The sequence below is a fragment of the Ananas comosus genome, linkage group 20 (assembly GCF_001540865.1).
Source record: "Ananas comosus cultivar F153 linkage group 20, ASM154086v1, whole genome shotgun sequence".
In the NCBI taxonomy this organism is placed as follows: domain Eukaryota; kingdom Viridiplantae; phylum Streptophyta; class Magnoliopsida; order Poales; family Bromeliaceae; genus Ananas; species Ananas comosus.
This window is the reverse complement of record NC_033640.1, coordinates 10,620,764-10,638,607: the sequence shown is the minus strand read 5'-3', so window position 1 is coordinate 10,638,607 and position 17,844 is coordinate 10,620,764. Positions and strand designations below refer to the sequence as shown.

General features: G+C 35.1%; 2 protein-coding genes across 2 annotated transcripts; both read left to right on the top strand.

The window, feature by feature from the left end:
• LOC109725524 (polygalacturonase inhibitor 1-like) lies at positions 837 to 2,266 on the top strand. Its single transcript, XM_020254737.1, has 2 exons — positions 837 to 1,539; positions 1,660 to 2,266. The coding sequence occupies exons 1-2, from the start codon at positions 935 to 937 to the stop codon at positions 2,183 to 2,185; spliced, it is 1,131 nt and encodes a 376-aa protein (XP_020110326.1). The 5' UTR covers positions 837 to 934; the 3' UTR covers positions 2,186 to 2,266.
• On the top strand, positions 4,726 to 6,943 carry LOC109726092. Its single transcript, XM_020255531.1, has 3 exons — positions 4,726 to 4,887; positions 5,066 to 5,115; positions 6,184 to 6,943. The coding sequence occupies exon 3, from the start codon at positions 6,228 to 6,230 to the stop codon at positions 6,618 to 6,620; it is 393 nt and encodes a 130-aa protein (XP_020111120.1). The 5' UTR covers positions 4,726 to 4,887; positions 5,066 to 5,115; positions 6,184 to 6,227; the 3' UTR covers positions 6,621 to 6,943.

Sequence of the window (17,844 nt, the reverse complement as noted above, 5' to 3'; positions counted from 1 at the left end):
CTCTAATTACTAAGGCTCAAAAAATGGCCAAAAAAATCAGCACACTAAAGAACAATATGTCCATTGAGGAAAATAGCATAATCATTTAGTTTGCATTTGTAGCATCGTAAAAAATTATATTAAAATCAAATGGGTTCTTCCCCCAATTCTCCCACCTTTATCTGTTTCTGAAATCTTCTTCCACTTGCTATTTCCTCCTAATATCCCCCTCGAACAAATTGTATATATACACGCCACAAAAAGGGTCTCATCGGAATGAAAATTTTAAGAACTAATTTAGGAGAAACATTAATCAAGTAAAATAGAACTTAATGTATATATAGAACTAACCTCTGCAGGCTCAGTGCGAGCCCCTTTTGTTTTTTGGTTGAGGTGAAAATGGAAAAAAAAAAATGAAAAAGAAAAACCGTAAATTAGGCATGCGCGCGTAACGGGTCGGATCTATCTCCAAACCCGACCCGTTATATCTCCTTGACCACATCTAGAAGCTTTTTGATTTTTTGACCGTGTATGCTCTCTCTCTCTCTCTCTCTCTCTCTCTCTCTCTCTCTCACTTCCCAGTTCCCACAGGCCATAGTTTGAAATGAACATCCTCATCACAAACGAGTCAAAGTAGGCCCCACTTCACTTCACCCTACCTTCCTTGTCTCACCACTCCCCTCTTATCCTTGTCGCAGCATCGCGTGAATGCACCCTCCTATATATTCCTCCCACCCATCACGTGTTCCATCTCCACTTCTCCAGTAATAATTATTATTATTATTAGTATAATAATTCACCTTTCACGTGTTCCAGCTCCAGTAATAATTATTATTATATTATATTATTATTAATATAATTGATCTACTCCCACTCCCTGTATAAAAACACCTTTCACTCCGTCTAGTGATCTCACCCCAATCAAATTTTCTTACAAGAGCAAAATATATCAGCAATGCCCAATTGTACTGATCACAATCCCAACTCCTCTTCCTTCCTCTTCCTCATCTTCTTATTTCTCTTCTTCGTCTCTGTCTCGCTCTCCTCCTCTCTCGACTGCAACGCTGGCGACCGAGCAACACTTTTAAAAATTAAGGACCAGCTTGGCAATCCTCCAGAGCTTGCTTCATGGCAGCCAGGCTTCAATTGCTGCAGTTGGAACGCCATCGAATGCAGCGAATCCGGCCGCGTCTACCTCGTCGCCTTCTTCCGCCTCACTCTGCAGGCCTCCTCCGTCCCCGTCCCTGCCGCCCTTGGCGACCTCCCCTTCCTCCGCACCATCCAGCTCGACACCATCCCGGGGCTCGCCGGCCCCATCCCCTCCTCCTTCTCCAAGCTCTCGCAGCTCGAGATTCTTGACGTCGAATCCACCAACGTCTCCGGCCCCATCCCCGCCTTCCTCTCCCGCACGAATCTCAGCGCTCTCATCCTCTCCAACAGCAATTTCTCCGGCCCAATCCCCACGGCCCTCGCGAGCCTGCCGAACTTACGCTACCTCGATCTCAGCGGCAACCGCCTCTCCGGGCAAATACCGCCCGGATTGCTGCACGGGACCTTCAGGTACTGCATGCTAAACAACCCATTACTCTAAAAACTTTAAAACTACACATATTTTAATATCGTACATATATACATATATATTCTCAACACATATATGCATGCGTGCGCACGTATGTACAGGTTCCTTATACTGTCCGACAACCAATTGTCGGGCGAGATACCGAAGGACTACGGCGAGGGCGACATCGACACCGTCGATCTCTCGCACAACGAGCTCACCGGGGACGCGTCGTTCCTGCTCGGGATCACGAAACCGGCGACGAAGCTTGATTTGTCGTGGAACGAGCTCGCGTTCGACCTGACCCGAGTGATGGTGCCGCACGGGTTGACGTACTTGGATCTGAGCCACAACAGGATCAAGGGGAGGGTGCCCAAGTCGCTCAAGGACGTGAGGTTGCACTACTTGAACCTCACGTACAATGAGCTGTGCGGCGAGATCCCAACGGGGAGGTTCATGGTGTACCATAAGGCCGATTCTTACCTCCACAACAAGTGCCTTTGTGGGACTCCGCTCCCCGCGTGCCGTCGCCTGTCTAGAAAAATTCTAGAATGCAACGAGCATATTAATGACAGGCCTTTGTGGGACTCCGCTCCCCGTGTGCCGTCGCCTGTTAAGAAAAATTCTAAAATGCAACGGGCATATTAATGACATGGCGTAATAAATCAATCAAAAATCTCTTTTTAGAAATATATGTCACATTATGATTATAAAAAAATATTTTTATTATATTTTTTATTTAAAAAGAAAAAAAATGATTGACTTGTTATTGATGACGTGGTGCAAGTATGGTAGTATAAGATTCCTCCGCCGTTGAAGACGCTCATTTTTAAACATTTATATTCAACACTTTTCTTCGCATATGCATGATCATGAACAGAAAACATGCTGAATTTCAAGTAAATTGAAAAAAATATAATAAAATAAGATCATGATGAATATTATTATTATTATTATTATTATTATTATTATTATTATTTATGCTCTACACTATAAAGTTATTTTGGTATTTTGGACTCTTATCCTGAGCGTGATGACGCATCACGCTGGAGTGACAATAATATAAAATTAATTATTATCGATGATGATAAAGTTGTGGGCTAGCCATTTAATAGTACGATTTGGGCTCTAGCTTGGAGTACAGTACAACTTAATTAATTACAAATCTCCACATGGACTATTAATTGTATATGGACTATTATGTATTTTTCAATTTATAGAGGTCCCTGCATGTATATATATCCTTTGACCAATAAGAAAACGGATCGTAAGGTACTTAGTTACTAATAACTGATCAGCATGTACATGCCCTGCATGTTTAATGCAGCTAATTTGTAGAAATTTATACTTAATTTAAGTTATCCTTAGATGCCAGTATAAAAAATCTAATAATAGTTTATTTTGTATAAATTTTTTTATGATTGAAAAATAGGAGTTTTGTACTTTCTCAAATAGGGTATTTTTCTGTTTAATAAAAAATAAATAGGAACTTTAATTAATTTCTATTTTTTGAAAGATTTTGGAAGTCATAATTTATAGGATGGTAGTTAGATTTCACCTGTGAAATAGTTTATTTTATTCCGATAAGACGAGTTTGAACGCTGAATATTGTATTAGGTTTAAATATATGATCATATTTTTTATTTATTAAATACTAAATACTTCTCGAGTAATTTGAATGGATGTACTAAATCGATTGCTATATAAAGTTTTATCTGAAGCTTTATTCAAAATAGTATTTACTTCTTGATTCAAATTTGACTGCTAAAGTTTGATCTGCCTATGTATGCTAACTCAAGGTTTCATTACTTCATAGGAATCTAAGCTAACGTAACACGATTACCGTTCACTCATTAATGATTTTGACGCGACTTTGACCCATTTGCTTGGTTTAGACGAGTCTCAAATAAGTTCGACTAAGTAAAGGACGCAGTGCCAAATTATTTCATCGAGTTTCTATTCTATTATTATTCCTATATAACTAATCTAAATTTACGATTTGATTAGTCAAAGATTTAAATGCATAGGTAGAATAAATCGTCACGGAATAATTTATATGTTAATGTTAATGCACTGTAGGAGAGGTTGGTTGGTGTTGAATATAAAAATATTAAAATTTTATTTTCAATATATTTTGGAGAGTAAGGGGATTGTATTCTTTAAATAGATGAACAAATAATTTAATATAAAAACATAAAAGAAAGCTGTTTATAGTTTGCAAGTAAACCAGCCGCAAAATGAGGATTGAGGGTGCACGTTCAATTTTGATAATTAAACTATTCAAAGTTTATCAAATAGTTTAGTAAATTTTTTAATTAAAATTATTAATTATACAATTATTCTCATGCGCATGAAGTTAAATAAAGCTTCGTAAAACGAAATATTTATAAAAATTAAAATTTGATTCAATTTATTTTTTTGATCATTATGCTTAATTATCAAAATTAAACTAAAAAAATATTTTTTTATATTTTAAAATCTTATAAAATTATGTACATGACTTTTGGTCAAAATTGCTACATATATAATTGGTAAGTCCACTCGAGGAGAGATGTCTATTAAATTATTTGATAAATTTTGAAAAACACAATTGTTAAAAATTTTAAAAATTCAGGAACCTATTTGCAAAAGTGCTAAAGTTCATACTAATTAATGTCTCTGTATATTTTTCCCAAAAGGAAATTAATAAAGGAATAATAATGGTCAAATGACTCTTTTACCCTTGGCGAGCTTAAATTCACAATCCCAGATTCTAATTTCCATACCATGTCCGCTGATGCGGCACATAGATTTCTCATCTTACTACTTCCCAACTCTTTAAATCACGAGATATATGATGATAGTTTTAGAAATTTGGAGTATAACAACAAAACAGAATTAGTGCTTGGTCCAGAAAATAAAATTCATTTATTTTCGTGAAATAAATTGATCATTTAACATTGAGAATTATCATAGCAACCCCGTAAAAATGCAATGATTTAAATTTTATTCTGTTGATTGGTATTATGAATATTTGTTTATTTTGGTTGAATTATTTAGTTGGTTAAAGTAAGCATATAGCTAAATTTATTGTTATTATTTAATTAGCAAACTCACTTTTTAATAAAATTTTTAATAGAAATTAAAACAAACTAAGTTAAGAACAGTCAGAAAAGAGGGGGGGAAAAAAATGATGTATAAATTTAGTCATTTACAGTGATAGATGTATTTAGGTAAACAAACAAAGAAAAAATCTCTCTCCACTACACTCCCTCTTCTCCTCTTCTTCCTCTCCCTACAACTGCTGCTGCTGCTGCTGCTGCTGCTTCATTTGCTCCTCCTTTAGCTCTCTTTGGGCCTCAAATGCAAAGGTTTTATCTCATCAAATCCTCTTTTCCTCATGCAAATTTTCCGCTTTTTCCCCAATTTTCTCATCTGGGTTTTGGTTGGTTCATCAAAAGATTATCTTTTGAACCATCCAATCCCCTGCTCTGTTCTCCCAAAACCATAAAAATCTAACCTTTTTAATCAATCCCATCACATTTGCAGGAATGGGGCATCGGAATCTGCTGAATAAGATGGTTGTATCCTCATCCATGGTCAGTTTGAGAACTTGCTTTTTGCTGCCCTTTTTCATTCTTATTTGCTGTTTACACACAGCAGTAGTTGCTTCTCTTTCTAGGGTTTCATGGGTCTATTAGCTGTGGTTTTAATTCAGCTATATCTGTTCGAACTGCAGGGGATCAATTTGGGATGCATATGTGCTAACTATTAGTTCTAAGAAAAATGGGTTTTTTATTGCTCATAGCAATCTCATAGATGGGATTTTGTAGATGTTGGATTTGCTCAGGAGTTGAACTTTTGGATTCATTTAGGTATTATATTGATGAGGTTTGCTTGGATTTAATTTCTTTGATGCTGGTAGAAATAGTGCTATTTGATCCAATAAAGGAGGCCTTATATGCCTTTTTTTCTTCTCAGATTTGATAATAGATTAGGATGATTCACCTGTTTGATGATGCACAGTTTCGCATGAAAAAAAACAAAAACATCTCTGATGACGGCTAAAACTGAAATTTGGGTTGGATTTTTAGATCACCCTCTTGTTTCTTAAGAAAGTTGCGTCCGTTACTTCTTTCGTATTTATGGATGTAACTTCTCAAGTCGCGAAATATGGTATGCCTCTAATGATGCTAATTTTTTTGAATGTATCCAATGATGCTAATTAAGATGGAAAATTGACCGACCGTCCCTATGGCAAGTAAAAAAGGGCTTGATGGTTGGTTTTCGAAGTCCCAAATTCGAAACCTAATTGCTTTACATTTCTTGTTAAGTTTATTTCTAAAAAAAAATGGTCGAAGCAGATAGTATGCTACCTTTCTCTCTCAAAAAGAAATGGAAAATTGGAAATTCGATCTGAATCTATTTCTATTATTTGACAAGATTTTTCTCATACTACGAGTTCTTAGATAGGAGAGACTACTGTTTTTTCGGTTGATGAGATTAAGTATACTTTATTTCAGTTTGCTTCTCAAGTAAAAATCTTAGCAGTAGTTTGGAGTTTGGACTCTATCGATGTGATTTACTTTGCAGTTTCTGTTCTGTAGATACACATAAAAAGTGACAAAAGCAATGCAAGTGACTGATTTGATTTCACTCCTTCGCAGTTTTTATGATAGCTTGAATTATTTCCATTGTTGATTTGGAGTTAATGGGTAGAGGCAGAGGAAAGGGAAAGAAATTAACCCCCGTCACAAGTCATGAGGATAGTGTCGAAGAAGTAATTCCTTCCTATAAAAGAAGGGGAAGGCCACAAAAGCCTTTGAAGGATGATGTTGACGAAGAAGACGCCGAAAAAATCGAAGAGGAAGAAGAAGAAGCAAAAAAGGAGGAAGGGAATGATGTTGTGGTTTCTAACAAAGAGATCAAAGGCTCAGCTGAAAATGCTAATAAGACGAAGAAGAGGGATTTGCAAGTAAAAGAAGATTCTGATCCAGTCCTAGAGGAAAATGAGTCAACTAAGCCTAATGGCTTTCGGCAAAATGGAAGCCGGCGAAAAAGCAAGCCTCGGCGAGCAGCTGAGGCTGGACTTGAGTTCAAGTGAGTGTTTCGGCAAATTTCCAAAACAGCTAGGAAAAGAAAAGATTTTATATAGTATTGACATTCGCTTGCTATTTCTTTTCTTCCCTTTGTTTTTTTTTTCCCCCTTCTATTTCAATTTGTGTAGCAAACTTTATCATGTTCATGAATGGACTCTATTAGGAGGTTATTGATAAACTGTACTGTGACGTGATCATATTCAATAGCAGGGCCAGTATAGATCATTTTCATTATAATTTGATTCGTGTTTCCCAACACAGTGTCCTGATATTGATAAAATTGATCTTTTAGCGCCCTATAATAAAAACTGTAAAGATTGCGTGTCAATTTTTGGCCACATGATTTTTGGCTGGCTGTATAATTTGACTCCGGCATGTCCTGCCCACTTTAGTTTCCCTCTACTTCTTTTCCTTCAACGTTGGTGAGCATGTCCTGCTCAAGTTTGTTTGCTCAGAAACATAAAGCTAGCTAGGTCGTGCACTTGCGTTTAATCTGCCGCGGGATCCAGTAAACAGTATGGCATTTGGTGGTAACAATTCCACCATGTTTTCAGGAAAACGCGGTCTACAAAAGCTCTTGCATTTTGCATCATACCATAGGAGTGATTCATATCTCAAAATTAGAGCTATGTTTATCATGCAAATAAGGACAGGAGAAGTTTGCTTTCCGTATATGGCGAGAAAACGGTTGTTCTTTCAGGTGATGATGCAGTTCCTTTCAGGTGATGGTATGTTTGAACTGTGAACTGATCTTCCTATACAACTTATCTGTTGTGCTAGTTGTGCTAGTTGTGCTTTCCCTTTCCAGGTAGATTAAGTTACATTTTTAAGAAAGATCAATTTCACACATGTGAAAGCGACTGAGAAAGAGCAAACCTGAAGTTGGTTTGCAGCGGTTTCATATAGGTGAATGATCGTGCGCAATATTAGATGAGTAGTTTAGTCATAAAGAGTGTAGGGGCGCTTAGTAGGCATGCTCACGTGCGATCCTTATTTACATGTCAGAAATATAGTTTGAGCAAATAATTTGGAAGCAGTTGATTAGTACGGTCGTTGGTAGTATGATTGAGTCATGAGGCTACCTCTTTATGTTCTTTTACTATTTTCTTCTTAGATTGAACTGAAGAGTTTCTGAACACCCGTAATCTTAATCTGTTGTTACTATATTCATAGTAAGTTTCCTGTTCAGAGAATTTGCCTTTAGCTATTTCCCTCTGTACTGTACTCCAATTTCATTGTGGTGGCATACATATTCATGATTACTGCCGAAGATCAAAGCCTACCGCGACGAATTTATTATTTTCCGAATTGGTCTTTGCACTTTCATTCTCTATTTCCTGTTCTGATGCTTCCAATTCAGCTACATTATTAATGTTCTCTATTCAGTAACATGCAGTGGAATACTCAGCAGGTTTATTTATTTTTTTGTTTATTGCTTTTTTCGGTGAACGTGGAGTCGTCGATACAAGTTTAGCATTTGTTCAATGACTAAACCAGGTCCGGTAAATAATTTCTCCTGCTTAATTCCAAGCTAGGTTTAGAGATCTGAGTATAAACATGTCCCTGCTCAAATCTACACAACAATGTCAGAATTGTATAATACACCTATTTGAGGCTGTTTAAACTGCAATATTTTTTTTTTGGAAGTTGAATAAGTAAAAGATGTATAAATTATTCATGCAATTATACACCCAAAAGTAAACTACATCCCTATATAATTGACTTCGATGGAGATTGGGAAGGTGGTGAAAGTCGCGTAAACACGTCATGAGATATTTCATGGTGGTTAGAGTGGTTTACAATTTAATTATATAGTGGTTTAATCATCAATATAATCATAATATAATTGAACTGCTTAGAGCATGTTTGGTGGACAATCATATTAATGTTTTTCAAATGATCAACAGTGTATAAAATTAATCAATAGTGTAGGTGCAGGGAGTCTAGCAATGGAGCAAGTCTCAGGACTCAAGGATCGACTCTGATACCATATTATTCAAAAGATCAATTTTATATAAAAAAATAGTTCACAATTAATTTTAAAAAGGTGAGCAAAAATTATAGGGAGAGCCTCTCTATATGCTTTTGCTTTTTAGCTTTTATGGCCATAGGAAGGAAACGAGCTATCCCCCATGATATGTAGTAAAGTTTAGTGCAGTAAAAGAGGAGTCCAGGGATGCAAACAGAGAGCAGATCCAGAAGACGGAGACCCACCGACACCTCTTTTTCCGTCAACACCTTGTCTGTCCACCTCCGGGCCGGCCTCCTGACGGGATAATTTCTTTCCTGATCCATCCCATCTGAAAATCTGTCTCGATCCTTTCAATGCTTGAATCTAACCTGCTAGTTTTTTTTTTTTTTTAATTCAAATTTAAATTAAGTATAGTTAAATTTTATTATGTTTCATTAAATTATGAAATAATAAATTTATGATTAAATAAGGTATTTTCAGAATTATATTCATATTTCATAGTAGGAATAAATAATATTTAGATCTCCAATTATTTTCTAAAATATAAAACTTATTCTATAATTTAACTATTTATCCGGAAAGAGCTTGAGTGGGCCGGCTCAGATGGATTTTTTTTTTTTTTCTCATCTCATTCCCCATCCATAAAAAATAGAAAAAACTTCAAATACCCCCATTGCGATTTTACTTTCTCACTTTAGTATCCTGTACTTTAAAGTGTATCAAGTTAGTACCCTATAGTTTCGCACTTTTTCACTTTAATACCATGTGGTTTAAAGTGTATCGAGTTAGTACCCTGTGGTTTCGTACTTTCTCACTTTAGTACCATGTGGTTTAATATTTTATTAAGAGAAAAATAAAAGCACAGGGTACTAACTTGATACAAAAATAAAACAACAGGGTACTAACTTGATACAAAAATAAAATCACAGAATACTAACTTAATACACTTTAAACCATAGGCTACTAAAGTAAGAAAGTACGAAACCACAGGATATTAACTTGATACACTTTAAACTACAGGATATTAAAATGAAAAAGTGCGAAACCATAGGGAGTTTTTTTAAAATTTTTTCTAAAAAATATTTCATTTAGTATTATAAATTTATTTATTATTTTATATTTAGAATTCTATTCAGGATAGATAAAACGAAAGCTCCACCCACCCATATTCATTTGCATGGCTAGGGTACTGGGGTGACTCGCGCTGCTCTAAAGAAAAAAAAAAAAAAAAAAAAAAAAAAAAAAAAATCTCAATCAAGTAGAAGTTGGGGAAAATTAAACGTACGACATTAATCTGCTACGTTACCTTTCGTGTCTCGTGGATGCACGGTCGTGATGGGCCCTAAATTGGGCATGCAAAAAGAGTGGGCCGTACGATGGCGCACTATGGTACAGTCGATTCTACGACCGTCCATCAGTCCATGTCCTTCTAGATTACAAGGCGCGCAATGCCACGTGTACACCCAAAAATCGGGAACAAATTTTACATCCTCCTAATTATTTAATCTATTTTACCTCACTATTTTTATAATACTCTTATTTCTTAAGTAAAATCCAAAAAGAATTTGATAAAAAATAGATGGTCTGTCATAATTTTTACATTTCGATTGGGAATATTTTAACCCGATCTGCTCATTTTGGTATTTTGTGTTTATAATTGATCAAAAAAATGAACTCCAGATATTTGTTATCTTTTTCTTTGAATGAGATCTCAATTCCAGGTACGGTTTTATTAGATATCTTACAACTAATTACTTTAAAGTGAATCTTCCCTAGATACATTACATTCAAATAATTAAATGTTTCACAAGTACTGAAATTTTGAGGAGTTGGTATCAATTTATGCCTGATTGCTCCACATATAGTTCCTCCACAGATGTCTTAGAACCATTTTATCTACAAATAGTGGCCAAATTGGTGTATTACCAAACCACGCCCCTATTGCCACGGCTGTAGATACAGGTCTTTTGAGAATACGCCTCAACGACCAATGGTTAACGGTGGCTCTAATGGGTAAGCTGCTGAGTATTGGAAACAAGCTATAGCGTTTATATGTTTGCTCGCGGTAATTATGGCCCATCGGGATGATCCAGGACGCAATCCTGGACGTGAGAAATAAAATGTTCCTTTCCATCGAAACAAATGAAATTGTTGTTGATACAGTACATAAAAAAACAATAAGAATTTCATCTTTGGACCAAAAGCAAGCAAGTGGCCACCCTAGACACTCTAAGATCCTTTTTCAAACTTGCTCCGATTTAGCTTTAGCTGGTCGTGACCAAGAAACCACCGGTTTCGCTTGGATCACGTCGAGAACGTATTTGGTATTTGGATTTGATCTCAGATGTGTCCATATCAATGGAAGGGGTGACTCATTATTTACTTTCGCGTCTCTCTAAAATTACAGTCATGATAAGAAGTTTATTTTTTAAAAAAATCTAAATTTATTGATCTATTGAACGTAAGATTTACGTCTAATTTTTAGGCATACAAACAGTTTTTTTTTACTCGATAATATTCCTACCGGGCATGTCTTTCTAGCCTTCGACGGAACATAATTTTTTGTACATAAAAGTGCCGTTCAAGTTTTAACTTGGGAGCTCAATTTTTAATTTTTTTTATTTTATTTTATTTTCATCTGTGACCTTTCTTTCCTTTCTCAAATAGCAAACGCTGGAATAGTCGGTAGATTGAAAAGATCAACTGAGGCCTCGAAGAAGAGGCCAAGACAACTACTGCTTGAATTTTTTTCATCCATATTTTTTTGAAAATCACCGACCGTCTCTAGCGCAAGTGACAAAGAGTTTGCTTGTTAGTATCCGAAATTTCAAGTTCGAATTCTAGTTGATTCATATTTCTAATTAAATTTATTTCTAAATAGAATAAACGAAACAGATAACATCTTACTTATCTCTAAAAAAAAAAAAAAAAAAAAAAAAAAAAAAAAAAACCATCATTTTTGCTCATGTAGTCATGTACACATCCACAGTCTACCTAACAGCTGTAGCTAGCCTTTGGGATATTCAACCTATACAACACGGCACTAACCGCCTGCGCAACTGTTTAGATTTGTCGTGTTATTATGAATAATATCCCCCACATTGTTGGCTCATTCCATCATCTGATAAATAGCCTCGTACCATAATAATTGTGGCACGTTCTGTGCTATATGGCTAGCATATATAAATATATTAACATATGACATTTATATATATGCATCACATCATCACCGTCGAGTGAACGTAATTGATATGTCCCAATTTCATTCAGATGTGGTCCCCTTTTTTCTTTTTTCTTTTCTTTTTTTTTTTTTTTTTTTCAGGCAAACATTGTCGCTTGTAATTCTATGGAAGTCGAGTATAGTCTAGATTTTCCGTTTTTACGTCTTATCAAAAACACGAGTAAGTAAAGAATAGTAAATGCTGTAACAGGTTATTAGTTACAAACATTTTTATGAAGGTCAAAAAGAGAGGATTAATTATATCCGTCATAAATGCTGTATGTTAAATGACGGAGTAAATGTAGATGAATAGAACGGCTGAAGAGGTTCTCTCGACTAAAATCTCACTTAAAACTTTCTCCGATTTGGTCATTGAGACTTGAGCTGCTTTTTTTACTCTGAAAAATAACGATTAATTGTTCGCTAAATTTGAAAAGAAAAAAAAAAGAAAAAAAATTTACTGCGTGCACTTAAATTTTGTTTTACGCACATCGGAACCACGCAGCCTGAGTTCGTTCGTGCACGAGTTACGTGTGTTGAAAAAAAGGGCCGTAACCCCAACTTTTCGCTTCGATCACTAAGACTCTATTTAGAAGCACGATCGCTATATGCGGTGCAGTGCGCCAACCGTATGTTTCTTGTCAGGAATTTATTTGCTCGATGTCACATTTCTTGAGCGGCCCGACAAGTAAGGGCCGGATGCTACAGTCGTTTTCCGTGGTTTCGCCCCCATGGACGCAAATGCACATCTCGTGTAGTCTATTTCGCCACTGAACTCTTTTGCGCGCTTCATTACTAATTAAACAACTGGCCCTAACCAAACAGTAAAACAAGAGAGAAAGAGAGGAGGGGGTACATTATACATGTGAGCATTAGCAGGAAAATAAGGGCCTCTGCACAGAGAGTAGGCCATGCTCCTGTACTTTTTTCTTTACCCTTTAAATGACACCTAATGCCATGTCTATATATATATATATATATATATATATATAGAGTGAGGCTACTATGCTATCCGAAGCACGGAGCCTTCCGTGCTTCCAGCTCGTTTTCGATGTTGCAACTTTCGAATCGTCGATCAGCTCCGTTAAACTTGATCTAGAGTATTTGAAGTAGCTAGAAAATAAATTTTATGATTTTACGATATCATTTGCCTAGTGAACGAAGGGGCTCAAAATCAACGGCTGAAAATAAAAATCTTACAAAACGTGATAATATGGCATTAAAATTTTAGATCAAAGATATTAATCTTGTTTTATATAGTATAAAGAATTTTCTATCAAAATTTCACGTGATTTGGATATTTCTACACCGTTAAACTTGCAAACGGCTCACTACGGCCATTGAAATTTGTTGATTTTGAGCCCATTCGATCACTAGGCAAATGATATCGAAAAATAATAAAATTTATTTTCTAGGTACTCCAAATACTCTAGATCAAGTTTAACGGAGCCGATCGACGATTCGAAAGTCGCAACATCGAAAACGAGCTGGAAGCACGGAAGGCTCCGTGCTTCCGATAGCATAGTAGCCTCACTCTATATATATATATATATATATATATATATATATATATATATATATATATATATATATGTATGTGTGTGTGTGTGTGTGTGTGTGTGTGTGTGTGTGTGGACCCTCAATTAATTCTTTGCATTCAAGGATGAATAAATGTCACCTCAAACATCACCAAAATAACCCTCCAGGCTCCAGCTCGGAGAGTTTACTGTGTTTGATCATCTCCTTCTTGCTACTGTAAAAATTCAAATTTCTTTTTTTCTTTAGTACTCGAACTCTTTCATTAGTTGTGTTTTCATCTCTTTCTTGCTAGAGCAGAAGTTCGAAATTTGTGTCTTTTTCTTTCTGTATCAAACTTTTTGTCAAAGTTTGTCACTACTCGAAGCACAAATAGATCAGACGCAAATGAGAGAGCTATGTAAAACTTTTTTTTTTTCCCCACCAAAACACTCATAAATTTTGTTTATTTAAGTTCAATAATTTTTTTAAATGTAATAGTAAATATTTATTGCTGACTCTGGTAGCTTATTATCAGGTGGTGAAATTAACTGGGGATTCCGTCGACTTTTCTCCTCTGTCTCACTGCAGCAAAAATCCTGCCGCAGTGAAGCTAAATATCAGCTGAAGTTCACGTGACTCTGATAATGACTCCCATGTTTGGCTCATCTTTGAAGTTTTTTTATTAGAGTTTCACTTGTGCAGTGTATTCAAAAAATGACTAACTACGCTAAACTACTGTACCGTATTTTTACTCACCGTAATAAAAATGATGCATAGTAATATTTTTAAATATCGGTATAGATAAAAAAAAAATACTGCCGGCTAAATTATCGATATTTTTTAAAAGTGTTGCTATATGTGAGGTTCCTATATGTGGAGCCGCCTCGATATTTGACATCCATTCCTCCAGCGACCTGTGGCGGAGGGACACGTGGCGATCGTAACCTTCTACGGTCTCTGCGAGATTCTCGCCGCTGAATTCCAACCGCAGGAACTCTTCCTCGTCGATGGCAACGATGGAGGAGGAAAAGGGAGATGTACCTCATCGGCTGCAACAGTGGAGGAGGAGAAGAAAAGATGGTGATCAATTTTTTTATTTTTTTCTTTTCTATTTGTAATCGGTCCGATGGGTTGGGTGGGGTTGGTTGAGTAGAACAACTTTTTTATTTTTGGTTGTATTAGGTTTTATATTTAAGTTTTAGTAGATAGTTTTAAAAAAATTTAGCATAAATGGAACACTTACATAAAAATATCTTAAAAATATGTTCCTATAATCTAATTCTGTTGTAGTGACTGTATATATTGTTCTTACTAAATACGGCTTATAGCTATTTCCTCCCTTTAGCGAGTGTTTGGATTAAAAACTCATTTTCTAATTTTGTTGTAGTGACTGTATGTATGTATTGACTGTATGTAATTCTGTTGTAGTGACTATATGTATTGTTCTTACTAAATACGGCTTATAGCTATTTCCTCCCTTTAGCGAGTGTTTGGATTAAAAAAGGGAGAAAATATATAACAGAATATAAACTCATTTTCCTACCAAACATAGGTAAAGTTCTTATATTGGATTAGACGATTTACAGTGATAGCGATTCCATGAGTATATATACATATGTATATACATACTCAAAAGCTAATTTAGTGAAAAATGCATGGTAGTTAATCAATATCATATGATCCTGTTTACAATAAAGAACTAGTTATAGAACAAAAAAGAAAAATACTTTTCTGTATTTTTTTCATTTTTCTACTATGTTATCAGAAGCATAAAATAGTTGATACTTCCGATTTTTTAGCTCTTGAATTAAAGATTCTACGGTTGGAATGATAGCAGTCCCCTTAGGATTGAGTGGTCTCCTTAGGGTTGAGTGGTCCCTGTTGGTTAATAATATTAATCCAATGATTAGAAATGATCAATGTGATTGATCTAAGGGCTAAAAAATCGAAAGCACCAACCACTTTATACTTCCGGTAGCATAATAGCTCTACTATATATATATATATATATATATATAGAGAGAGAGAGAGAGAGAGAGAGAGAGAGAGAGAGAGAGAGAGAGAGTGTTTTGCTAGAATACTATCGGTAGTAAACAGCTTGGTTACTACCGATTTATTTTCGATGATAGAGCTTCCAAATTGATGATAGGCACCGTTAAACATGATCTAAACTATTTAAACTATCGGAAAATCAAATTTCACACATTTTTTATATTGTTCTCTTGTCCATCAAGTGAACAGAAAAATGAATGGCCGGAAACGAATATCCTTCAAAAGGGATGATACAATTTTTATATTTGAGATATAGAGTATAGATCTTATTTTAAATAGTTTAAAGAATTTTTTAACAAAATTTAGTTGATTTGAACTCTTCTATACCGTTAAATGAGCAAACGCACCAAATCAGCCATTAAAATTATAGATTTTGTGACCCTTTGATCGTTCAGTTAGTGATGCGAAAAAATTATGAAATTTAATTTCTAGATAATTTAAATGGTCTAGATCATGTTCAACGGTACCGATCGTCGATTTGGAAGTTCTATTATCAAAAATAAATCGGTAATAAACCGAGCAGTTTACTACCGATAGTAATCCAGTCAAACTCTCTCTCTCTCTCTCTCTCTCTCTCTCTCTCTCTCTCTCTCTCTCTCTATATATATATATATATATATATATATATATATATATATATATATGATGAGGCAACATTTGTGTAGCATATATATATTTCATGTGAAAATAAAATAGTTGTTCTCTTTAATGAGGTAGGTTTTATAAGGTGTAACAACCAGGTCATAAATGAATGTTTTGAGACAAGAAACTTGTCACTATTTATTAGATCCTATTAATATTCAACCTATTTAGTGTTTTACTATCATATAGGATGCTCTCCAACAAAAGGTGGGGACAAAGCTGTACAACCCATGTGGTTCATCAAATGCAAGACACAGATTATTTGGAATGATTGGCTACAGTCCAAATATGAGCAGTATCATTTAACTTATAGCAACTTTTTTTTGAAAAAAGAAGAGTAAAAACACCCAAGATTAATTTGCCATGTTAACTACAACTAGATTTTGCACTAAATATGCTACATAACTGATCCTCTTGATTGTAGATAAAAAAGAGGAGAAAATCGCGAAAAAAAGAGTTATCGGGTCACATTATACTTTGAATTGCTGAAAATATATATAGTTGTTTTCTAAGTACCCGAATCATTGGCGCCATTACCTACCTATTAAGATTGAACAATAGAAGATACAAAATTTTGGCCTATTGCCAATGGTTTAATTTGACAATAGGAACCCTAGATGTTGATTTGATTAGACTTACTTTATATTAACCTAGCCCCTTTGAGACATAAATTTATTAGCCGAGAAGATCACTCTTGACTTGTTTGCAGAAACCTAAAAAATTCTTGCTTGTCTACTGGCTTACTTAAAATTGCAATTTAATAAAATTAAAGACAGAGAACTTGCTTCTAGCTAATATGAGTAAATAGTTACATCGATACCTACTGTGCCACATTACTTAATTAATGTAATGTTATACTAAATCTTTCAAACTCTCCAGGTCATTAATGTTCACTGACAACTAGTCGGTATAGTCCGAGCCTCAATATACGGCGTAATATAAGTAGAATTATTTATTTGGAGAAGAATTGATGTCATTTTCAATAAATACTTCGGAATACTTTACGAGTAAATTAAAAGCTCTTTTTGATTCTCTGCCATATAAAATTTTTAAATTTTGTTTGCTTCTTTTTGCCAAACACGTGGTTGCTGAGAGAAATAAAAAAATTACTAAAATCTTCGCTTTGCGTATATGCAAAAATTATTGAGGCATACAAAATATATATATATATATATATATATATATATAAAATCTCACTTTGAAACATTGCCACCAAAAAAAAATAAACAACCCATTATTATATGCACATTTCTTTCGTGCCCTCATTATTCATGTACTTTGCTTTTCTCTTTCTCCCATTCCTTGTTATGTTCCCCAATCTTATGATTCCAACAATCCACTACAGGCAACAAACCAAATTACATATACCCTAATATAGTACACTTTCACTAATTCCGAGATTAGTTCCTCCTATGGTACTGCAAAGCTCTACCGTTGCTTAGCGTAAAGAAGGAAACAGCATTATACAACCAAATCTTTCTTTCCAAAAACTACAACTTTTACCCTATCAGCCAATGTACCCAAAGTTCCTTATCAAACCCATTCTCATCCACTGTCCCTACACTTCTCTCAGTCCAAACCTGTGGTCCTTTGCCTCTTCCAACACTGCATGCAGATACATACATATATATATATATATATATATATATATATATAATATAGAGAGAGAGAGAGAGAGAGAGAGAGAGAGAGAGAGAGAGTTCCATTTGGGGTACCATGGGACTTTTTATTCTACAAAATCTGTACATTGGTTTCTGATGGATTTGGTCCATATCCAAGGAGGTGAGTGGCAAGAAGGTATTTTCCTCCTTTTCTCTTTTTCTTT